The sequence below is a fragment of the Felis catus genome, chromosome X (assembly GCF_018350175.1).
Source record: "Felis catus isolate Fca126 chromosome X, F.catus_Fca126_mat1.0, whole genome shotgun sequence".
Lineage (NCBI taxonomy): Eukaryota > Metazoa > Chordata > Mammalia > Carnivora > Felidae > Felis > Felis catus.
The window spans coordinates 90,483,054-90,505,447 of NC_058386.1; the positions used below are offsets into that span (position 1 = coordinate 90,483,054).

The 22,394-nt window shown below is 43.0% G+C and overlaps 1 protein-coding gene across 21 annotated transcripts in view; it reads left to right on the plus strand.

Annotated features, from left to right (window-relative positions):
- PAK3 (p21 (RAC1) activated kinase 3) overlaps positions 1-22,394 on the plus strand; it is a 259,307-nt gene that overhangs the window by 161,429 nt on the left and 75,484 nt on the right. For all 21 annotated transcript variants that reach the window (XM_023249300.2, XM_023249301.2, XM_023249303.2 and 18 more), the window contains one exon: positions 20,031-20,131. In XM_023249300.2, coding sequence (XP_023105068.1) covers positions 20,031-20,131 — 101 coding nt within the window. The remainder of the gene's footprint in view (positions 1-20,030; positions 20,132-22,394) is intronic.

Consider the following 22,394-nt stretch of genomic DNA (forward strand, 5'->3'; position numbering starts at 1 on the left):
GTATAGGTGGATTTACTTCTGTATACCTTTATGACGACCGTGAAAATCCTGAATTGAGTATGCAGGAGTCAGTCCAAGTTGCCACATGATGGTCTCTCTGGCTGTATCCTAAGGTGGAAAGAAACTTCTGAGCCATTTGTTTCCTCTCTCAGTCTTGTGCCACTTGTCCCCTACACGATCAGCCCTATGGCACTGAGCATCACAACACCATATTGACATGAATCCATGTGTTGTTCATAAAACCATTTGTAATACCAAGGGCTATAGAATCTCTAGTAGATAGTCGTCAGGTTGTGCTAATTAGCCTAAACTTAAACATGGCTTCTATAAATGTGACTACTGAGGTGGAAGAGAGTGAAACAAGTACAAGTACCCCAGCAAGGAGCCAAAAAGGCAAGCAGGGTGGTGTCTTTAGAAGAGAAAAGGGACATCCACGATCTGCTCCTTCAAGGTAAAACAAATAGCGTCGCACGTCCTGTGGTGTGAGTGAGGCCACAATTTGTGCCGTAAAGGAGGCCAAAACTCTTCTTAGAGCCAGGATTGCCTCTTGTACACCTGAGTCGCTCAAGAGATGCTTTATGCCTGCTGACCCAAGGATGGAAAAGACGGAAATGTTAAGCCCTTACACTGAAGACCGGCAAAAGAACGATGAAGCACTTTCCGTGCAAGGGATCTGTGAAAATGCACGAGGGATTTCCAAAGACATGTTTTCAGACACTGAAGTGGGCCCAGCAAAAAGTCCTGCCGGGAGCAAGGAATGGCTTAAGAAACTTCTGGTACACCATGACCTGGAGACCAAGTCTTATGTGACGGTGGTGCCGAAGAAAGAACCATCAGACCCTGCAGCTCCTGTGGTGTATCTGCCACAACCATAGGAGGTGAATGAAGACGGGAATCATGTGCCTGCCCAAATCTTCAGTGCTGTGGAAGCCGCCATTTTTGGAAGCCTTTGAAGAATCCTACTTGCCCTTTTGGAGAGCAAGAACCAACTGAGTGATGCTGACGTGAGGTCAGCGAAAACAGAGAGGCTGCTGTTTCTGTTTTGTGCCAGTACTTGGGTGACCTCCTGGCAAAACCACTACTGCTTGACACAAAACTATACCCAAATCTTCCTGGGGAAAAAAAACCCAAGCCAAGTTTCTGGTGTACTGGCACACTGACTGAAAAACATGGATAACTCCTTCTCTCCTTAAGGAATGGTTTGAACAGTGCTTTCTCGTGGAAGTTCAAGACTAAAAAGAACAATCTGGAATTCAAAGTCCTGCTGATTCCTCCCAGTCGTTTTGGTGCTTCAGATGCATTTGCAAGTGTGCACCCTTAATGTTAATGTTGTCTTTATTTTTCTTATGTTTTTTTTTTTTTGAGAGAGAGTGAGCATGTGAGTGGGGGGAGAGAGCAGAGAGAGAGAATCCCAATCAGGCCCCTCCCTGCCAGCACAGAGCCCGACATGGGGTTTGAACCCACAAACTGTGAGATCATGACCTAAGCTGAAACCAAGAGTTGGACGCTTAACTGACGGACCCACCCAGGTGCCCCAAGGTTGCCTTTTATAATGAGTTGCGTGTTTCAGATCCTTGAGGTCTTAGATCGTGTTTGATCCAACTATTCAAGAAGACATGCCAACTAATGTCCAATTTTGTTGTTGAAAATCTCACCAAGTTTCCTCTGTCTGAAGATCCTACCCCATGGGATTCCGACATGATCACTAATGCTGTATTGTTTTTTTTTAAGTTTATTCATTTTTGAGAGAGAGCATGAGTGGAGGAGAGAATCCCATGAGAGAATCCCATGAGAGAATCCCTCTCTCCCATGAGGGAGAGAGAGAATCCCAAGCAGACTCCATGTGGTCATCGCAGAGCCCAACACGGGGCTTGATCTCACAAACCATGAGATCGTGACCTGAGCCAAAATTAAGAGTCGGATGCTTAACCAACTGAGCTACCCAGGCACCTCACTAATGGTGTATTCTTACTGAAAGAACCAATAGATAGTTCAACAGAGCCTGTCATTAATGCACGCTGACAAAAGATTTGGCTAGGGATGGTGGCATGCCTTTCAGTGATCTGTCCTGAAGACCATGAATCTTGGGATCAAGAAGAACCTATAGATGAGAATGAGCATTTGGTACAGGAGCACTCTGTCTGAAGTTGGATCTGAAGCCGTTGATATTAATTCAAGTGACATGATGCTACTAGAGGATGACTCTCAGGAAGCTTCCGGCACTCCAGAGGTGATTATCGTAAGTGCTGACAGAGATAATTAGGAAGCTGTAGGACTGGAGACAAATAACAGTTACAAGCAACATGTGCACATTTTTTTAAATTTATTTTTTTAGTGTGTATTTTGAGAGGGAAAGAGAGAGCACAAGATGGGGAGGGGCAGAGAGAATCTCAAGCAGGCTCCGCGCTGTCACCACAGAGGCCAGCGTGGGGCTTGATCTCAGGAACCGTGACGTAAGATCACGACCTGAACTGAAAATCAAGAGTCGGATGCTTAAGCGACTGAGCCACCCGGGCTCCTCGACAGGTGCAAATTTTTTAGGACAAGATTAAAACCTTCTCCCAAGAAAGCAATGCAAATTGATACCTTTACATGTCAAACCTTAACCTGTTCAAAGCCTGAGTGATGTAGCAGAACCTTGTAAAGAGATGCTGTGATGCCTTCAAACAATCACATTGGACAGAAATCATCTTTAGCAGGACTTTAATCATCAAAGAGGACCATTTAATACCATTGCTGGACAGCTGATAAGCTGCCTTCAGACAAATCTTGAATGATTTCATTGAACTCTATCAAGGGGTACTAAGAGCCTTTTTACATTTCTATATTAGGAAGAAAGGACCCTCAGAAGAGCCCAAATCATAAAGTAGTGCCATTCAAGTATCCGTGCCAGACCCTGAGTAAGCTGCTTTCGGACATACTTTGAACGATTTAATTCGAACTCTGTACGGAAGTGCTAAAGTATCTTCAGAAAAGAGGAGACAGAATGTTCAGAAAAAGAGCCAGTCATTAAGTTTTACCACTTAAAGTCACTTGCTTGATCAGGCTAACAGCACAAGCCAGTTGTTCCAATTTCAGGATTGGATTTCAATGACCGGGAGAATTTAAAGAGCCATGATTTGAGCGAGCAGCTCACTTCCCTTCACCTCTCCACTGTCCCCCCCACTTTTCCACTGTCATAATGAGGGGTACATCCTCATCACCTGTGGAAATCATCCTAGGCTCTCAATGGAGACAGTGTAGAACCTATACCTATCACTTTGACTAATTTAAGCCATGTAAACTCTCGTTATTCTTTTCACGTAATGTACTGTTGTTACTGTTTTTGTTTTACTGTGCAAAAAAATTATTCGTGAGGGCTTTCAGAAGTTTGCATGGGACCTCACTTCCCCTGCCCTTTGTTTTCGAAACCTCCTAAAATCATACTTTCTTCAGCTGAACCCTGCTCCCTTGGGGGTTGATCAGGAATTGACCCTCATAGGTAAGGAGGGGTCACCGTGTCCATGCTCCTGCCTCTAGGTGACTGCCTGGGTTACACCGCAGTCAGTCTTAATGAATGGGAAGAGCACTGTACTTGGGGTTCTGAGGAATCTGAGTTTGAGTCCAGCTCTGCCACCGATTATTGTGACTTGGGGCCAGTCACTGAGTCTCATCACCTGGTAAATGCAGATAGTGATACCTGATACCTACCTCGCAAAATATTTTTGGTAGTCTAATGTAATTCTAAATATCAGAGCACTGCTAAAATGAAAAAGTGCTAAATAATTGTGAGGTGTTAACTACATTGGTATCATTTTGGACTTTACAAACAAAACAGCCCCAAATAATTAGATTTTTAGAAAGCTTGTTTCTTTTTTTCAAGTTCCTTTGCCCCTAACTAGAATTTATTTGTTGCTAATAGAAAACTTTAAAGAAAATTAAAATTGCCCATAATTTTACAAGCTAAAAATAATAACCATCTGGATCAGTATTTTTCCTCCTAGTCCTCCTCCTCATATAGAACTTGTTTATCAGTATCAAAAAAAATGGAAACGAAAGCATATAGAAAAAAGTCACCCCTATTCACAAATCTCAGAAACAATGTTAATGTCTTCGTGGATTTCTTTCCAGACATTTTTTGTGGAGATGGTACACACACACACACACACACACACTCATGCACACACATACACATATCCTTTTATACAGTTTTTTACATAGTTGAAATCCTAATATGCAGTTTTATATGTTAATTTTTACCTAAGATGTGCTTAGAATTTTTATCATGAATATTTTCCTGCATTTTTAAGAAGTTTGATAAATACCATTTTCGACAGGGTGTAATATCTCATCGTGTAGTGGTGTCATGGTTTACTTGACCAGTTATTCAGTTGGATACTTGAGGTCCTTTCCAAATTTTTGTTATAAATAATGTCACGGCGTCTATCTCTTTAGTTAAATGAAGACACTTTGGTGACAGCAGAGGTTTTTGCTTAAGAAGTCTCTCTAATAGCTGCATTTCATTGGCCAAATGGAACCTCAAGAGACAGATAGAAGAGAAATAAGAAGCAGTAGATGTAATTTCAAGATTGAGGATCTATCTTTGCTGGGGACCGTCCCAGGAGCTGAATCTTGGTGTTAGAGCAAATCAGGGGAGACCTTTTGCCACCGTGTTCTGATACTCTCGTGTAGAGAAGTTTTCAGAATGTAGAGCAGGAAGAGGCCATCCCGAACAAGTGGTTCGATTTCATTTTATGGACCCTGTGCAGTGTGAGACTGATCAGGTTTCTCTTTCGTTGGCTACTAGAAAGCCTGCAGCCAAATGTGCGGCCCATGCGTAGCACTGGTGATGGGACTCTATGGAATGTATGCACTTTGCACTAGCTTTCTTCTGGGCTCATTTTATGTCTCTGTGTTTCTTTTCCTTTTCCTTTCTTATCTACTTTGAATTTATGGTATCATATTGTGTATATTCTTATAAGCCACCTTAAATCCATTTTGGAGCAAGGAGGGGAATAAATACATGGATGATTAACATATATATGAAAAAAATACGCGAATAAATAAACCAGTAGGGCACATGCAACGAGGCGAATGAATCAGCCAGGCCTCTGAAAATGGCATAGTGCCTCTAAAAATAATCAGTGTTAAGGACCCAAAGCTTGGGGGAGCATGTGGGGAAGAGGCCGGTGAGGCTGCATTTTGAGGTGACCTGCTCTGCGTGACGTGTGTCTTCTGAAGCGTGCTTTCTCGTGTCTTGTGTCTCGCCCCGCACTTGAGCATGAGGTGTGTTTCAGAGGACATGCCACGCTGTGTGTGGGGCTGTGTCTTTAGAGAGCACGGTTTGTGTGCTTGGTTTATGGGAGACCCAGGGAGATTTGGGAGCTGGTGAGCCTGGGGATGACGCCGGGGCCCCTCTCCCCAGAGGAGCACGGGGGCGGGGGGTGGTTGGATACAAATCAAGTCAAAGCGAACAAGAGGTAACCCACCATTTACCGAGCAGTCCCTGGGTGCCAGACCGTGTGCCAGGCAGGCACTTGACACAGATTGAGTCTTTTAACCCTTGGCAGCCACTCTGGGATTATCCCCTTCTCACAGATGAGGTGATTTAAGTTCAAAGCATGTAAGTAGACAGCCGAGAATCACATAGCAAGTGAGGGAATCCAGGAGTCTCCCAGGTCTCTCTGACTCCAAACCTGGTGCTTTGTCTGCTCCGTCACGCTGCCTTGTAACAGGACGAAGGGAACGTGTGGTCAACTCTGCTCTTGGCATCCAAAAGCCAGCAGTGGCTTTCATTTTTCCTTAAGATGGCAGTGCACTTTGAAACCTCTCTGAATTTCAGAAAAGGGGACTATTTTTTTCAATCACCACACAGAAGGAAAGAAAATTTTTCATGGTTTTTTTTTTTAAGAGACGGTAAGAAAATATTGTTGACAACAGACATGTGCTAACATTTGATTTGGGTGTTTTGTGGGTTGTATTCTCATTTGGTGTGTATATTTGACGGGCTTAAATATTGCTTAAGTTAGAAAGTCAAGGCTCTAAACGAGCATGTTCATATATGTGAAAAAGTTCTTAAAGTGCGATATAGTGTTGTTATTGTATTGCATACATACTGTTTTGACTCCTAGAGTATGCCACTTCTCCCTACACAAGAAGCTTTACTGTGCAATGATTATATTAAAGAAGACTCTCAGCTTATCCTTTATGGTCTTGTTATCAGATGTTCTGGTCAATGCCCGCTATTAACTTTCGTCCAATTAACGCACAATAAAACATACTTAGTGTGATAACTAGACGGAACAGTATGCAGTCTTTCTTCGGTGACGCTGAAGACCCTTTGAGATCTTGCAGTAGCTCAAGATCCTTATCATCGCCGGTGGGAGGCACAATTCATTGAGGGTCCTGTTATCAGAAAGCCAGATGTCCGAGACTGCTACTTCCTGAATGGTATTTCCATTCCTCTTGGTTCTCCAAATGTAAACCGTACAGCTCAGCAGAGTGCTCTTGGGAGATCACTGCCCCGCCCTTGGGGAAGCCTGGCGGACGTGGCATCTTGCTTGTCCTCCAAGGTCAGTGCTCTGCCCCAGGAGAAGAGCCTCCTTTACTCCTAGAAGTGCCCTGTGGTTGAAATGGTAAGAAGGTGGGATAATGATGCCCTCTATTTACTAGAGCCTTTGCTTCATCATCAAAGCCAACAAACAGGGAAATTGGGGACAAATACGGTGGCCCGCTAAAATGAGCAGACGGTCAAGTTCAAGCATGGAATGCCGGATTGGGAGACAGATACGCGGAAGGAAAGAAGCAACAGGGAGATATAAATTGAGAGAGGAAGTGATATGTGAGGGGGAGGTTAGAGGGTGGAGAGGATCCTGGGGATGGATGAGAAGATGGGCAGACAGAAGAAAGTTGTGTCAAACATTAAAACAAAGCATTCCAAGGAGAGGAAAATTGACACCAGCTGAGGCATATGAGGCTGCTTTCCTCCTTAAAGCAAATGAGGACTTTTTAATTTACCCCTCTCTCAGACTTGCACCCTATGTAATTATCCACACAATCAGGAGTGTCTGGTTTAGGACATTGCCTCATAATTTTTGTTTTTTGTGGTTTTTTTTTTTTTGTCTTCAAACATCTTCCATTGAAATTGTTGCATGTGTGAACTGGGCATAAATGCGAGTGGAAGCAGTGTGTGTTGCCTGAAAGGAGATGGGCAAGAGTCCTGACGATTTGCCAGAATGATCGCTGCTGCCGAATGCTTTTGAAGATGATACCACTGAAGGTGATGGCTGTCTGTGTGTGAGTGGAGGTCACTAGAAGGGCTCACACGGGACCATCATTTCCTTTCCCCCATCATCCTCAGGGAACACCCAACTTCTGAATTAGGCTTGTAGCCGCTCTTGCCGAATCAGGTACCACTTTGAAGTTTTTATCTGTACATTAAAGGCTGATTTATGGAGAGTACATATTGTGTTCCATAGCCGCCAAAGACCTGGCAGGAGGAGACAGGCTTACTGTTTCCACAGAGGGAACGAACCAGGCGTAAAGAGATTCCAGATATGCTGATTACATACTGTGACTGACCAAGGGTGAAATTTTCTAGGTTCTTCTACTGGGGCTTTCATGGCTTCAGCACGCTCTACCTGAAGCAGGAGAATGAACCCTCAACCCTGGGCCCTCCCACCTCTCTACTCCTGGGATTTGCTAATATCATAAAAGATTATAAGAGCAGTGAATGTTTAAAATGGGGCAGCTTAATCCTCTTTCTTGGTAATTCCATTTTCAAGGACATCACCCACATGGTGGAAATGGCAGATTACTTCGTTCTCCAGTAACGAAACAAGTAACTCCACTATAAGTAACAGACTCACTGTGTTACTTGAGTATATTGCTAATGAGATGTTGTATTTGGGATAGCAGTTTAGGGATATTATCGTGTTTACAGGGCTTTCATACGAGGTACCTCCTTCAGATCTCTTATCATGGAAGCAAGGACTAGCCCCCATTATATAGAAGAAGGCAGGTTAGAGACTCCAAAGTTAAATGACTTCCACAGAGTTGCCCCACTACCAATTTACAAAGAAAGGCAGACTTGGGCTTTGGATCCTCGCCAACTCCTAATCCAGTGGTGGTGGAACATGATACTGTTCGTCATAAAATGGCAGTTCCCTAACTTGTTTCGAAAATAGGGTCTTAGCCAACGGAATATGCACAAAATGGAATTTTTACAGAAGCGAGTGAAGCCCAGGAGAATCCAACCCACTTTCTGAATCCGCAGTCACAACAGTAGTCTTACCTTTTTGCCTTTCCAATTACTCCTGAGGGTCTGACTTGCTAGCCAAAAGTAATGGCCTTTGTAAAAAAAAAAAAAAAAAAGAATTGTCAATTACTTTTCCCCGATTCCAGTGTTATTCTGGGAGCTTTTAAGTCTTTTTCTATTACAAAAATAATACCTGATGCTTTTACAATTAAGTGATTAAAGAACCATGTTAAAATAGAACACAAGAGTCACCTCCCATGCCTTCTCTTAGATTCGTTTATAATCCAGTATTTGAAGAGTCGGGTCTTTTCTTCCTCATTTCATAGACACCGTTTTTCCTTTTCCACTCAGAATCAGTATATATTTTGCCCAAGATGCTAGTTTTAAGCCAAAAATACATCTGTTACATAGAACCTCTTTTTAAATCTTTTACCCACCTTGCGCTGTCAATTTCTTTAAATACTTAGAGCCAGGAATAAAATCTATTTTTGTGCCTAACTTTCCATTGTCGTTACCACATAGTACTTTCAAGTAGTTCCAATGGGAAAAATAAATTTGAAGACCCACAAATGACATTCGTCCTACCAAAAGAAAGAGAAAATAGAGGAAGACTGAAGAATCATTTTCCCCCATGCGTAAGGAAAAATGCACATTTCATGAAACTAATAAAAAATAACCGCAGATCCCCTCTCATAATAAGCCCCCGAGCCATATGTGTTTATAGAGCAGAGTGCCAGAGATGAGAACCATCTTGCAGGTATCAGTCCCTCTGGGACTATTGCTCTCTTGGACACCACCTGCAGGGCTGCTGTTGCCATAGGAAGAATTGGATCCCAGAACTGGTCTGGAACACTTACTCTTACCGAAGTGTAAGGTTTCAGAAAGTTTCCCTCTGGGAGGTTCTGGCACAGTGTGCTCTGTGACCCACAAATCAGACGATGGGGCAGAACGGCATTGTTTTTTTCTCTTGAATTAACACAACTCCAATACCTAATTTAATTCTTAAAGGCCACGAGGGCAGCATTCTGTAAATGATCTTTGTGAGGCCTTGACTAGCAGCCTCTTAGTGAATTAGAGAAATTAACGGACCACGGAAAACACCTATCACCCAGCTACAGAGTGACCAAGTCACTAATGACAATCTACTAGGGAAAGTAAAGGTCGTTTGCCCATAGGAGGTGGAGAGCCCTTTAAAAATACTTCTGTATCCTCCTAACATGGTTCTCCCAGAGCAAAGCCAGGAATACAGAGGTGAGAAGTAGGCATTTTAGTATGGCAGATCTCTAACTCAGCCCCTGCCAGAAATGGCTTCTATGTCTGCCCAAGTTTGGCTTCAGGAACGCAAATCACTTGCGTCCAGATTGCACCTGGCCAGGGGGAACAGGTCAAAGAGCAGGGAGAGGAGGGCTTCTAGTGTCGAGCTAAGGGCTGTGGGGCGAGGGTCCCTCCCAGGAGAGCTCCAACCCCAGCAACTTCGGTGCAAGCCTCCTCGCGAAATGTTTCATTAGGCCTCCTTTATCGCCAAGGGCTTCGTGGAAAATCACAGGATAGGGATGTGCAGCCAGCCGATGCATAAATCTGGGCTGCATGCTGACTTCAAACGCAGATCTTGTTTACTAGCTGGCTCAAAGGAAAAATGAGATAGAACAGAATTGGACGTTAGTATCAGCCTCCCTGGAGCAGTTTTTATAGTTCACGTGTATACTTCACTCAGAAAAGATCTGTGTCTGATTTTTATGTGCCTAGCTCTGTGTTGAGTGTTGCCGGGAACACTGCACAGAAGGCAAGCTTTCCTTCCTGTCCTTTCCCCTGGGTTGTAACTTTCCGTGTAGTTGCAGAAATCACACACACGGTTTCTAGAAAATGCCTAGTAGGTGATCTTAGAGGCAACAGATGCAGAGAGGCTCTCCCCATTCCATACCCACCGTACATTTTCCTCCTCAGCCTGTGTGAGAGAGGCTCCCGTGTTGAAGCCCGCCCCCACTAGGCCTTGTGTGCCTAGCAGCACATAGCTACCTGGCTTGTCTTCCAGAGAGTGCCTTCTCTATTGTATCATCCACCTACTCAAAAACCTTTTCTAGCACATTCTTTATTACCGTCTTCAATTTCACCTTCCTTCCTGCTTTCCAAGGCCATACCCTATCTATTTACCCTTCTGTCTTCTCACGTCCTCATCGATATGCTCCATACTTTCCTACTTGCCAGCTTTGATTCTCCTCTGTTTCTTTTTCTTTTTTTCCATTTTAGGTGCCTTACCCTTTCCTGCCTATCCATTTTTTAAGACCGTCTCTCAAGTCCTACCTATTCCAGTAAGCCTCACTGTCCACCACAGACTTCCGTCCTCTTTAGATAGGCTGCCGCATTTATACTCTATTCTTTTCAACTTGGCACCTAAGTTTCTTTTTCTAACGTGTATGTATTTATTTTGAGAGAGAGTGAGTGAGGAAGGGGCAGAGATGGAGGGAGAGAGAATCCCAAGCAGGCTCCATGCTGTCAGCACAGAGCCCAATGCGAGGCTCAGTCCCACCAACCATGAGATCCTGACCTGAGCCAAAACCAAGAGTCAGACACTTAACCAACTGAGCCACAGCTGCTAAGTTTCTTTGGTCTGGTAGTGTTGGTTGCTATTTATTTGCCAAGCATATTTCCCCAATCAGACTGAAAGTTTAGAATATTACTTAAGTTCCTAATGAGCCGCCCAGCACAGTCTGTCACTACACTGATCCACAATTCCGTGGATTTCACTTTCAAAGGAAAAGGAAACTGGGAGAATGGCAGGACAGAGTGGTTCCTAAGAGCCAAAGTTGTGATATGCTTGCTGCTTAGAACTAACCAGCCTATGTGGGGTTTTTTTCCCCCTTTGGAAAAAGTGTTTCTGTGTTTTACTCAATAGTTTGCTTTTAGTTTTTGGTATCAATGTGGCCTTATTTGTTTAATGTTTATTTTTGAGAGAGAGAGAGACAGAGAACAGGGGAGGGGCAGCGAAAGAGGGAGACAAGATCTGAAGCGGGCTCTGCACTGACAGCAGTGAGCCCGATGTGGGACTCGAACCCACGAACCACGAGATCATGACCTGAGCTGAAGTCAGACGCTCGACCGACTGAGCCATCCAGGCACCCTTAATGTGGCTTTACATGTCACCTTTTTATTATGCCATAGACCATAACTTTGTATGCTTTCCATTGCTTTTTTTTAAAAAAAAAAAAAGATTATTCTGTGCTTTGAGGCTACATTTATGTAGGAAAGCATTTGTCTATGTTTGTTCTCTGCCATTCCCTTTCTTTTCCTGCATGCTCTGTTTTCAAGGAACGAGAAAGTGTTCTATAACTCTGGATGGGACCATATGACATCATTCAATGAGAAGGCCCAACAACAAAACTTCCAGGAATTTTAGAGGAAGGTGACAAGTGGCATTTCTACAACCAGGAAGATTCAGGTGTCAGTCTTCTAAAACACTTTGAGAAGGCAAGCATAGCGCCATCCAGGGATTTCATCTGGGGAAGAATTGGGTGCTTTGCTGTACCTTGAACCCTGTCCAAGTGTGTTGCCAACATATGCATTTGGCCCCGGAGTGGCACCTGGCAAGAGGTATGCCTGAATGAGTGCAGAGTCGTCCCCACTGTTGAGGAAAAACAGCAACATTGCTGCCACCATCATCTTCAGCTATACAACAAGTATGTTAGAACATACCCTTCCTCCTTAAGGAATTTTTAGGGAACCTGGACCATTGTCTCCTCATCCATGAACACATAACGGCAGATAGGCATGACCTGTCTCCAGATATTGGGTCTCATTTCATATAATGAAGGTCATTCATCCATTCATTGATTTGTTCATTTGCTTATTCATCAAATATTTATTGAATCGGGTACTGTGTTAAGAGAGATGTTGGGTTACAAAGGTGAAGAAGTCTCAGTTCCTGCCTTTAAGGATCTGATGGCCTAGCGAGGGACCCAGACAAGTCAGTCAATGATTAGAGTTTAGCGTGGTAAGTGCAATATAGAAGTGGGCACTGAGGAAGGGCATCTGTTCAAGACTGAGGGGAATTTAGAGAGGTGTTCTTGGAGGAAGTGACCACTGAACCGAGGTGAGTCTTAAAGGAGGAGTAGAACTCGCCATGTAAGGGATGGGTGGTCTTCTAGATAGAAGGAGCAGCATTATGAAGGCAGGCATGACACATTGTTAGTTGAGGCTCTCTGAATTCAACTACAAGTAGTTCCGAATAGCTAGTGCGTTGATTGGGGGTGGGAGAGGGGTGGGAGATGGGGCCATGGAAGTAATTTGGGACAGTATCCTGGAGGGCTTGTGTATGCCATGCTAAGGGCTTTGAATTTGATTTTGAAGCCAATGGGGAAGCATTGAAGCAGAGGAACGGTATCAGATTTGTGTTTCAAAATCTCACTCTAGCCCCAGGAGAAGAACGGATTGCGTGGGGGTGGGGGGGGGGATGGAAGGAGACACATCAAGCTGTTGGAGTTAAGTAGGTGAAAAATGACTGTGCCTGGCCTAAGAGCCAGTATCAGTAAGAGCAGAAAAGGACAATGCAGAGGGAATACTCAGGAGGAAGTCTTAACAGAGCTAGGAAACCAAGCAGATGATGAGAAACTGGAGGAGGGTGAGGTAGGGAACACAGGAGGGTTTGCAATTTCTTGCTTCACATGGAAGAAGACAGAAAATTTGTTTACTTTTGAAAATATTTAGAGTGAGGGGTTTGTGAGGCATCCAGATAGAGCTGTTCAAAATGCAACTCCATGGGGTCAGGATACAGCAGAGAGGTCAGGGCTGGACAGACATACAGGGAGTCACTAGTGTAGATGGGAAACCATACAAGTAGGTGAGGTGACTGAAAGGCGAAGCATGTTGGTAAGAAGAGATGAGGACTTCAGACAGCTCCTGGGAACTACCGTTTAGAGTCAATGGAAGACCCAGAAATGCAGGAACAGGCTCTAGGAAAGGATTGTGTGAAAGATGGCAGCAAGGATTTAGTTTCATGAACTTTATGGTCAGCAATGTCAGTTTTGCCTGAGAGGTCAGCGATTGTAAGGACTGGAAAGTGGGCATTTTCAAGGAGGAGATTAATTTGAGACCTCAGAGACTTGTTGCAATGGTTTGGAGAGTGCGGGTTAAGGAAGCCTACGTTGCCTTTTCAAGAAATTTATGCCAAAGAAGGCAAGGCTGAGAGACTGTGGCAGTGAGAGAAAGTTGTGAGATGGCAGAGGGTTTTAATTTTTAACAACAAAAGAGATCTCAGCAGGTCTTAAAGGCCAGATAGGAAGCGTCAGTAGAGAGGGAGAGATTGAAGATACAAGAATAATAGGCAATCATTGGTGGTGTTAGACTCTTGGAGAAGTGAGAGGGACTGGCGTCTAAAGCACCAGTGAAGGAATAAACCTTAGGCAGAAGGAGGGAACATTGCTTCCAGTGAGACATGAGAAGATGTTACTGAGGGAGATCAACCCAACTGGAATGGGAGAGGAAGCGAAGTCAGAGGAGTTCCAAACTGATGGCCTCCAGTTTTCTCAGTGAAGTAGAAGGAATTTCATATGTGGAAAGTCAAGGAGGAGAGGGTGAGGCAGATGTTTGGGTAAAGTGGAAACATTCTGGAATATTCAGTAAGAGTAAGTGGGAAAGGAAGTTGGTGACGGGTAAAAAGAATATTGTCACGTGCCATCAATGACCCAACTATGATCTCTGACTTTTGTAGTATGAACCAATCTGCATGGCTGTGTAATTTTTTTTCCTCCAACAACTCATCACCCTCAGTATAGAAGAGGAGGTTTCATGGTTGGATTGTATCAGAGTAGGTTTTTGTAAGAGAATTGCAAGAGCAGGTCAAAGGGCAGCACTGCTTCCAGGGCAGTGGCTTAAGAGCAATTTACATAATGAAGCACTGGTGCCTGGGTGACTCAGCCGGTTAAGCATCCAACTCTTGATTTCAGCTCAGGTCATGATAACACAGTTCGTGAGTTCAAACCCTGTATCAGGCTCTGCAGTGACAGCACAGAGCCTGCTTGGGATTCTCTCTCTTTCCCTCTGTCTCTGCCCCCCCCCCACTCACATGCACTCTTTCTCTCAAATAAAGAAACTTAAATTTTAAATGATGGACGAAAGAGTCTAGGCAGGAGAAAGCTAGGAACTTGGCTAAAAATGGAGGGATCAAAAAACTAGAGGCTTTATTGAGATGAAAAAACAAAATAGGATTAAGGGCTGGAAAGAGAAGGCTAGAAGGATGGGAGGCTGGGATAACGGAGTTTAATATTTCAATGAAAGGGTCATTCTGGATGTTGAAAAGGCCTGGGGTACCTTTGGTCCTCCACTCCATCTGCACATCATCTATGGAGCTTAGAAAATCATTTGCCTAGGCCCCACCCCCAGAAATCCTGCTACAGTAGGTCCTGGGTGGGCCTTAGACATTGGTCTTCCATGGAACTCTACAGGTTATTCTGATGAGCAGCCTTGGTTGAGAACCCCTGCATTAGTGGTGGCCATGGGAGAAGACTGAAGTCAGAGGGAGCTGAAATTCATTAGAAATGAGGGAGGCCAAGGAGTTAAAAGGAAAGAATGTGAAAGACGTGTCTACTCATGTATCATGTTTCACAGAGCAATGTCAGCATTGAGGGTAGGAAGGAAGACTGGGAGCCCAAGTCCTCAATGGATAAGGGGACTTAGGGAGCACTTAATGGCAATAACCTCAAAGGAGGGGGCTTTGTAGGCAAGTGCAGAAGTACTGATCTCAGATAAATGGGTTGGAATGACAAGCGGGCAACCCTGCCCTCCCCCATTCTTCCAGGCCTAAGGACATTGGATGGGGATGAATGAGAAGCATCCATCAGAATGATCTGAGGAAGTGGTACCCTCCTTGGAGGGTAGAATTTAAAGTTGTTTTTCTCCACCCCAGTTGCTTTTTTTTATGTTTATTTTTGAGAGTGAGGAGAGAGAAAGGGGGGGGGGGAATGAGTGGGGGAAGGGCAGAGAGAGAGGGAGACAACAGAATCCGAGGCAGGCTCCAGGCTAAAGCTGTCAGCACCGAGCCTGATGCAGGGCTTGAACTCATGAACCGTGAGATCATGACCTGAGCCAAAGTCGGAAGCTTAACTGACTGAGCCACCCAGTCGCCCTTTCACCCAAGTTGATTAATGGAAATACCTGAAGAGCTTTAAACATTAAAGGTGCTGGGGTCTCCCCCAGAATAACTGAATCTGAATCTCTGGGGGTGAGGCTCTAATATCTCTCTTCTCTCTCATAAGTTTCCCAGATGAGAGTGATGCACTGTGAATTTTGGGAAAAGGAGGCAAGAAGTGAAGAGAACATTTAATGAAGAGGTTGAAGGTGTAGGGGGATTGGTAATGGGGCAAACTGTAGCCACTGGGGAAATGCAGAATACTGATTGGGGTAGGGTGTATAGGAGATGATAGATTATTAGAGGGGCTTTTTTTTTCTTTAAAAGGTGGTGGAATGGAGAGAGATGTCAGGATAAGAGACTCTGGAGGGGTTCGCTGGCCCCTGGAATGAGAACTCATGTACACCCAGAGGGTCCCAGGGCGAAACACTTTGCTGTCTATGATGTGGCCTTCATTCTGTGTTCCAGTAGTACATGGGTGATACCCTTAGAAAGTAGTACTCATTTGGGCTTCTGCTCTCTGCAGGTACCAACCCAGAGCTGATCAAGCTGAGTCTTATCAACCCAAGATTCAGGTTAGACTGAATGTTAATGTAAACGACCAATGCTCAGCAGAATTTTCTGGAGGAGATATGTTTTAGTGTTCCTGAAAAGAACAAAAGACAAAAAATTCTCATCTACGCTCCTTTCAATACTAAACATTTTCTGAAGACGAGGACTCAAAAATGTTGAGTTTTTTTTTTTTAATGTTCCTGAATAGTAAATAGTGTAACTATTGAGAACTTAGGTTCTAGAGACACAGGACCTTGGTTCAAACTCTGGCTCTGATACCTGCCAGCTGTATAACCCTGGGTATGTGGTTGAACCTCACTCTCATTTTCCTTATGTAGAGAACAATAATTAAACCATAATCATAAGGCCTACCTAATGTGACTGTGGTAGAGATTAAGTGAATATTCCATAAGTGATAATCATTAAGTGTACAGACATAAGCCAGGTGCTAGGGAATGTGAGAATGAATAAAATATAGGCTTTGATGTCAAGTATCTCAATTTTAGCTAGAGTAACAAGTACGTAAAGTCTCCAGTGTTGACACGTGCCAAGCTCAGAGTTTGCCCTGGACAGGTCTGTGGGAGCAGGAAGAGAAGGGCATTTAGCTTTGTCTGCAGAGAGAGGACAGGACAAGACTTGCCAAAGAAGAGGAAGCCCAAGAGTGAAGAGTAAGGACTACTGGGAATTATCCACCCAAAGTGCAGGAGGTAGGGGGAGGAATCATGGTAAGAGATAAGACTTTCCAGGCCTTGGCCTAGCATGAAATCTTGGCAGTAAGAGAAAATCCAGCAGTTTGGGAAGCCTGACATGGGTGTGGGACAGTGGGGGCTATGGCAAGAATAGACGATGGAGAGGGAAGCTGGGGGCAGATCCTGGAGGTCCTTGGGTAGCATGCCAACAAGCATGAACTTTTGCCATATGGGTCATGGGGAGCCATTTAAGAATCATAAGGGCGGGAATGTGGTCAGATTTGTATATTTCACAGGTTACTCTGGCCACAAAGTAATGAATTACAGGAGGCAAGATTGGAGGCAATAAGACTAGGTGAGAAATGCTAGCACCTTGGACTGAGGTAATGGTGTGTGCGGACGAAAGGAAGATGATGGATTCGAGATGAGTCTAGGAGATAGAATATAACTTGGTGACCAATTCAGATAGAAATACAGTGGGAGTCAAAGAAGCTCCCAAGTTTATGGCTTGGGCAGTTGGGCCAGTGCCAAATTACCTAATAGCCAGAATAAGCAGGTGCTGTGGGCCCAGCAGATTAGGGGCACCCCAAACATGGCCACATATTTATTTTGTACATGTAGTTTTTAGAAAGACCTAACCATCATAGGCATATAAGAACTTTTTGGACTTTCTTACCTTTTTACACTTTAGTATTTTTGTTTGAATTTCCTGTGTGTGTGGGGGGGGGGGGGGGGGGGGCTCATAATCCTTTCATTGCTCAGGGCCTCCCAAAGGAGGAGGTATCTGAAGTCTGAATCCTTCTCTGATCTGGGTGGTTAGTGGTGTCATTTCACTGAGAGAACATGGACACTGGAGGAAGGGCAAGTTTGGGCTTCCTTCCTGCCTTTGTTATGCTTAGCCCTGAGTGAAGGGAATGGCATTATTAGGGTGGTAAGGGACTGGCGATCCTTACCTTCTAGAGCCTTGGTCTTCTAGAGTGACTCCGTTAAGCCAGTTCATATAGATCAGCTCAGGTAGAGTGTTTATGTCCAAGTCAACATGGTTCAAACATTCAGTCAATACTAATGGAAAGTAGGGAGAGACTACTGGTAAGAGAGATCATGAATGCAAGTTGATGCAATGATTGAAGACATAGATTAAGCTACAAGTTCTCATCCTGGAGCCCAGGGGAGTTTTGAACCTCTGAAATTATATGCAGAATTGGGTAGATGTGTGCAGTACATTTTATGGGCAGGAGCTCCACAGCTTTCTAAAGATTTTTCAAAGTGGTCTTTGACCCCAAGAAAGTCACCAACCACCAGGAGTAGATGAACTATAAAGTGAATAAAACCTCTTTAGAGTTCCTCACTTGCCTGGGGCTCTTCTAAGGCCCTAGGAGGGGCCCTAGGCAATTTCATATTGTTTTTACTTAAACGGGGCTGTTCTTCTCAAATTGTATAAAGTGTTTGGTCCCACAGTATCTGGATCTACCCCTGCCAACCACAGATTAGGGAATAGTATCTGGGAGTGTATGCCATCTATGAGGAATGGGTTTCAAGAAGGAATTGTTAAAGGCCAAAGACTGCATTACAAAATGCAGAAGGGGAAGCAATGCCAATCAAATAAAGAACAGTCACCAAGGGAGGAGAATCAGACCATGTTGTCAAGGAAATAGAGAGGTAGTCAACTACGTCCAATATGGACGGGAGGGCAGGGAAGAGGCAAAACAAGGGAATGATCACAGGAGTATCTAGGGCACCTGTGGTGGTTCTGAACAAGGAAACATGGCAGTCGAACAAGGGTGAGTTGGTAGCCATGGTGCAAAAACATGCAGCGAAGTAGGAACACCAACAAAAAAACCTCTACGCTTCACTATTAGGTTATGATAATATTCAATAAAGCAGGCTTGCTGCAAAACTGACATCTGTACTGAAGTTTAGATGGCACATAGGTACTTTTCAAAATGAGTCCTAAATGTGTTCTATGGCCAGGCAGAGGCACTGAGTGACCCTTGTCCCCCACCCCCACCCCCCTGCCTCCAGCCTTTCTTTCCTAATCCTGTGTCCTACTCTTCTTACTACTTGAATTTCCATATTTTTTCCCCATATCTCTGTCCTCTGGCTGGAGATAGGGAGCAGAGAGAGAGGGTAGAAAGAAAAAAGAAGCCATAAAAATGACATTTGAACATGAAAGGTTTTGAATCTAAAATTTCTCCTGGGTAACCCACAAAACCAGTAATCCATAATATGGTTAATTGAATGTTGTCTGAAATTCAGGCCAAGGAAATATCTATTTGAACCAGAATGTTCTAAATTGGCCACCCTGGGCATTTCTGAGGTTGACTGGTTTCAATTGGGCAAACCATGCTGACTTTCCCATTATTAGGAGGGTGAGTATTATTATTATTATTGTTATTATTATTATTATTATTGAGTGTGAGATGTACCCTGATCAAAGTCACATTCTCAGATCTGTTTATATGTCTATTAGGGAATCTACTTGATGCCATTTTACATTTCCGCAGCGACTTCCTCCTGGAATCTATTTCAAGATAAACTAATTTCATTACAGTTCCCAACTTGATCTCTCCAGTGGTGATATCTTTAAAGGCTTTTGACATATTAACTGGGGATGTGCTCATTTACAATTGTGTCACTATGAAAAACCTGCTACTTGAGGACAATGATTTTGAGTGGCTAATATGACAGAATATATTAGGGACACGGAAAAAGAGCTACAGACTAGAATGTGTAAACCAAGGCATTGGTTTGAGGTTATTGAGAACTAAATAAAATTAATTCAGCAGAAAGCAGCAATTTGTGTGTTTGTTTTTACTAACAAAGTGCTGGGTAGGACATGATTACAAACATTTTTAAAGATAAAGATTTGTGACATGATTGATCTGCAATAGTGTTCTCATTGGAAGAAGACCAAGCTTCTATGCTTGATAATGTAAACGTGTAAATTAAACAAGTTCTAGCTGCTTGGTACTCAGCTATGGTTAACATGGAAATAGTTCATAACACTTTTATGGATAGCTTCAGCGTTTTCCCCTTCGTCCGTCCGTTCTAACAGTAAGCCTTAGCTTGACTTGAGCATAATGAATTTCTTCTTTAGTAAGTCCTATTTGATCCAACAAAGCCAGTTGAGCACAATCTACCTAGATACCTACTGGTTACATTATTCGACTGGTAAAGGACATAAATCAGTTTGACCACAAGTTTTGTTTGAATTGGATTTTGGAAATTTGTAAATTATGGGGATGTAACGTTTTTGTCAAACTCTCAGCTACTTCTGCAAATGAAATTGTAATTTCTGGAGTGGAATACTGTGAAAGTTGTGTTGGAATCGATTGTCTTTCACCTTTGTAACTGTTTTCATGAACCTAATTGTACAACTTATGGATGACAAAACTATAGCCCAAATAAATACATGTTAACATTTTGCCTTTAGCCAATAAGAAGAAAGAGAAAGAACGCCCAGAGATCTCTCTTCCTTCAGACTTTGAACATACGATTCATGTGGGGTTTGACGCAGTCACCGGGGAGTTCACTGTAAGTAAGCTCCTTATTTTGTTTTGCAAGCCATGAAAAGTTCCTTTGTGAAAATAGGTTTCAAGAAAGCATTTCCATGTCACAGACATGGACACAGACAGAGACAATCACAGGTGGAACTAGAGAGTGGCAAGAGTACTGGTAAAATTATTTTGTCCATCATAAAAATGTCTGATCGCAGTTAGCCTGTTGAGTCTGCGCTTTATTGTTTGAAGTGAATCAGAGAATCATGGATTCAACTTGACCAGCGAAGACAGCCTATCTGAATAATTCGGGCTTTACATTGGAATCTGGATTACCCAGATCAGCGAACCAAGCTAACCAAAAATCTCTGTAAAATCGCCTGTTCTCCGCTTTGATCCCAAGAACATAGCTTATCTTTAGGCTTATTAACGGGTGTATTTTATAGACATTCAAAACAACAAACCCCATGTTTCGGGAAGAATGTTTATGGATATATCACGTGTGCTATAGTGGTCATGTGCTTTATAGATATACAATCCACAAGTAATATCAGTAAGAATTCACCAGAAAGACCATAGCTGTAGATTCAGCCTTTCTTTGGATATATTTTTTTAAGATCTGGCATATTTGTCTTTAGATGGATGAAGGAAAAGATGTGGCTAGAAATATGCCCCCAGGAGGATCAACTACCTTTTTCCATCCTAGTAAGGATCTCAATAAAAATGTACATTCTGAGATAATGAGTAATTTTGAATGCCTTCAGAAAAAAAAAAAATCTTCGATGGTATCATCACCACTGATTCTTGGGTTCTTAAACCAGAGACAATTTTAGATATTAAATAATTGAAGTTTCTGTTTTTAAAACTTGATGGTTAGTGAATAGACTGTCATATGAATAAGTGAACAAAAAAGAGAGGGGGACACGTTAACTTGCTTTGGAGAAGCAAACCAAGGTCTCTGAATTGACAGCCAAATTACTTTTTATTTTTTTCTGGAAGTAAGCAATACGAGAATAAAATCGAAACTGAGTCAACATCTTGGCCTTGTAAAGTGATGTGAGCTGATTATTTCTATGCTCTCAGTAGCAAGCAGAAGAGAACAGAAAGAGGTACTGTCATTGATAAAGTCGAGATACCAGTAGGATTTAACCAATTTCATTACTGGAGTCAGAGACATTATTCAAATGGCTTTGAGTTTGAGTCTGGCCGCTGTTCTTTACTGTATTTGAGGATATTCTCTTAGCTGCACTTCGGAAATATAACCTTACTGACTCCACTGCAACTACCACCATCACCACTAATAATAATAATAATAATAATAATAATAATAATAATAATTTTTATAAGCTGACTTTTTGACATTCGAAACAGTAAAAGCACTTAAACCATAAATTTTGTCTAATAACTCTTCCCTGTTTTTATTTTAAGAACATTATGTATCTAGCTCGGACCTTTTTTTGTTTTCTATGTTGCTTTTCTTGTGTTTAAACTGCTCTTAGGTTTTATTGCAGTCATGCCATGTTTTTCTTTTCTCTTCCTTTTTGTGGTCTGATGTGAAAGCTTTCTCCTCTGCTGTTCTCATGTGACATTCTGGTTCCTTTCCAATTTTTTTTTTCCCGCTCTTTCCAACTTGCTTGACATCTTAAGATACAATCTATCTTTAGCTCCTTCTTTGTTCTTTTGGGGTTCTGAATGGAAATGAAGGAAAGTGAGTCACCATCATCTTGCTGACCACATCTTCACTTCGCTGTCAGTTAGAACCCAAAGAACCAACCAGAGAGGGTGGGGTGGGTGGGTTATGTGATGGGCAGGCTTTCCAGTTGTGAACAACCTGTTCGATGCAATTGAACCAAACCAAAACATCTGCCCCTTGGTCCCCCAAGCCCAATTTAAAATAAAGCATCTGTTTGGATGCAGTCAGTTGTTAGAAGTCCTTTGAAATATACAGATAAGACACTGGCTAAATTTGGGTATCTGATGCACTGTTGGCCTCTTGATGATCTTTGAAAACTTCTTGTCCGCACGTCATATTTAAAGACGCCAAATTCTTCCCTTTTTTTACTATCTTCACCGATGGTTTACATTTCCTAACTTGAAAAACTACCATAATGATCAAGAGCTTTTAAAATCATTTTGTTGGTAGCATTTAAAATTGGGTCCTATCTGCCCTGGTACCACTCACTTATCGTGTGTGTGTGTGTGTGTGTGTGTGTGTGTGTGTCTGTGTCTGTGCACACGTGTGTGCGTGCAGAGGGGGGAGGGGCATATTACTGAATTTGATCATTGCGGTGGCTTAGGTT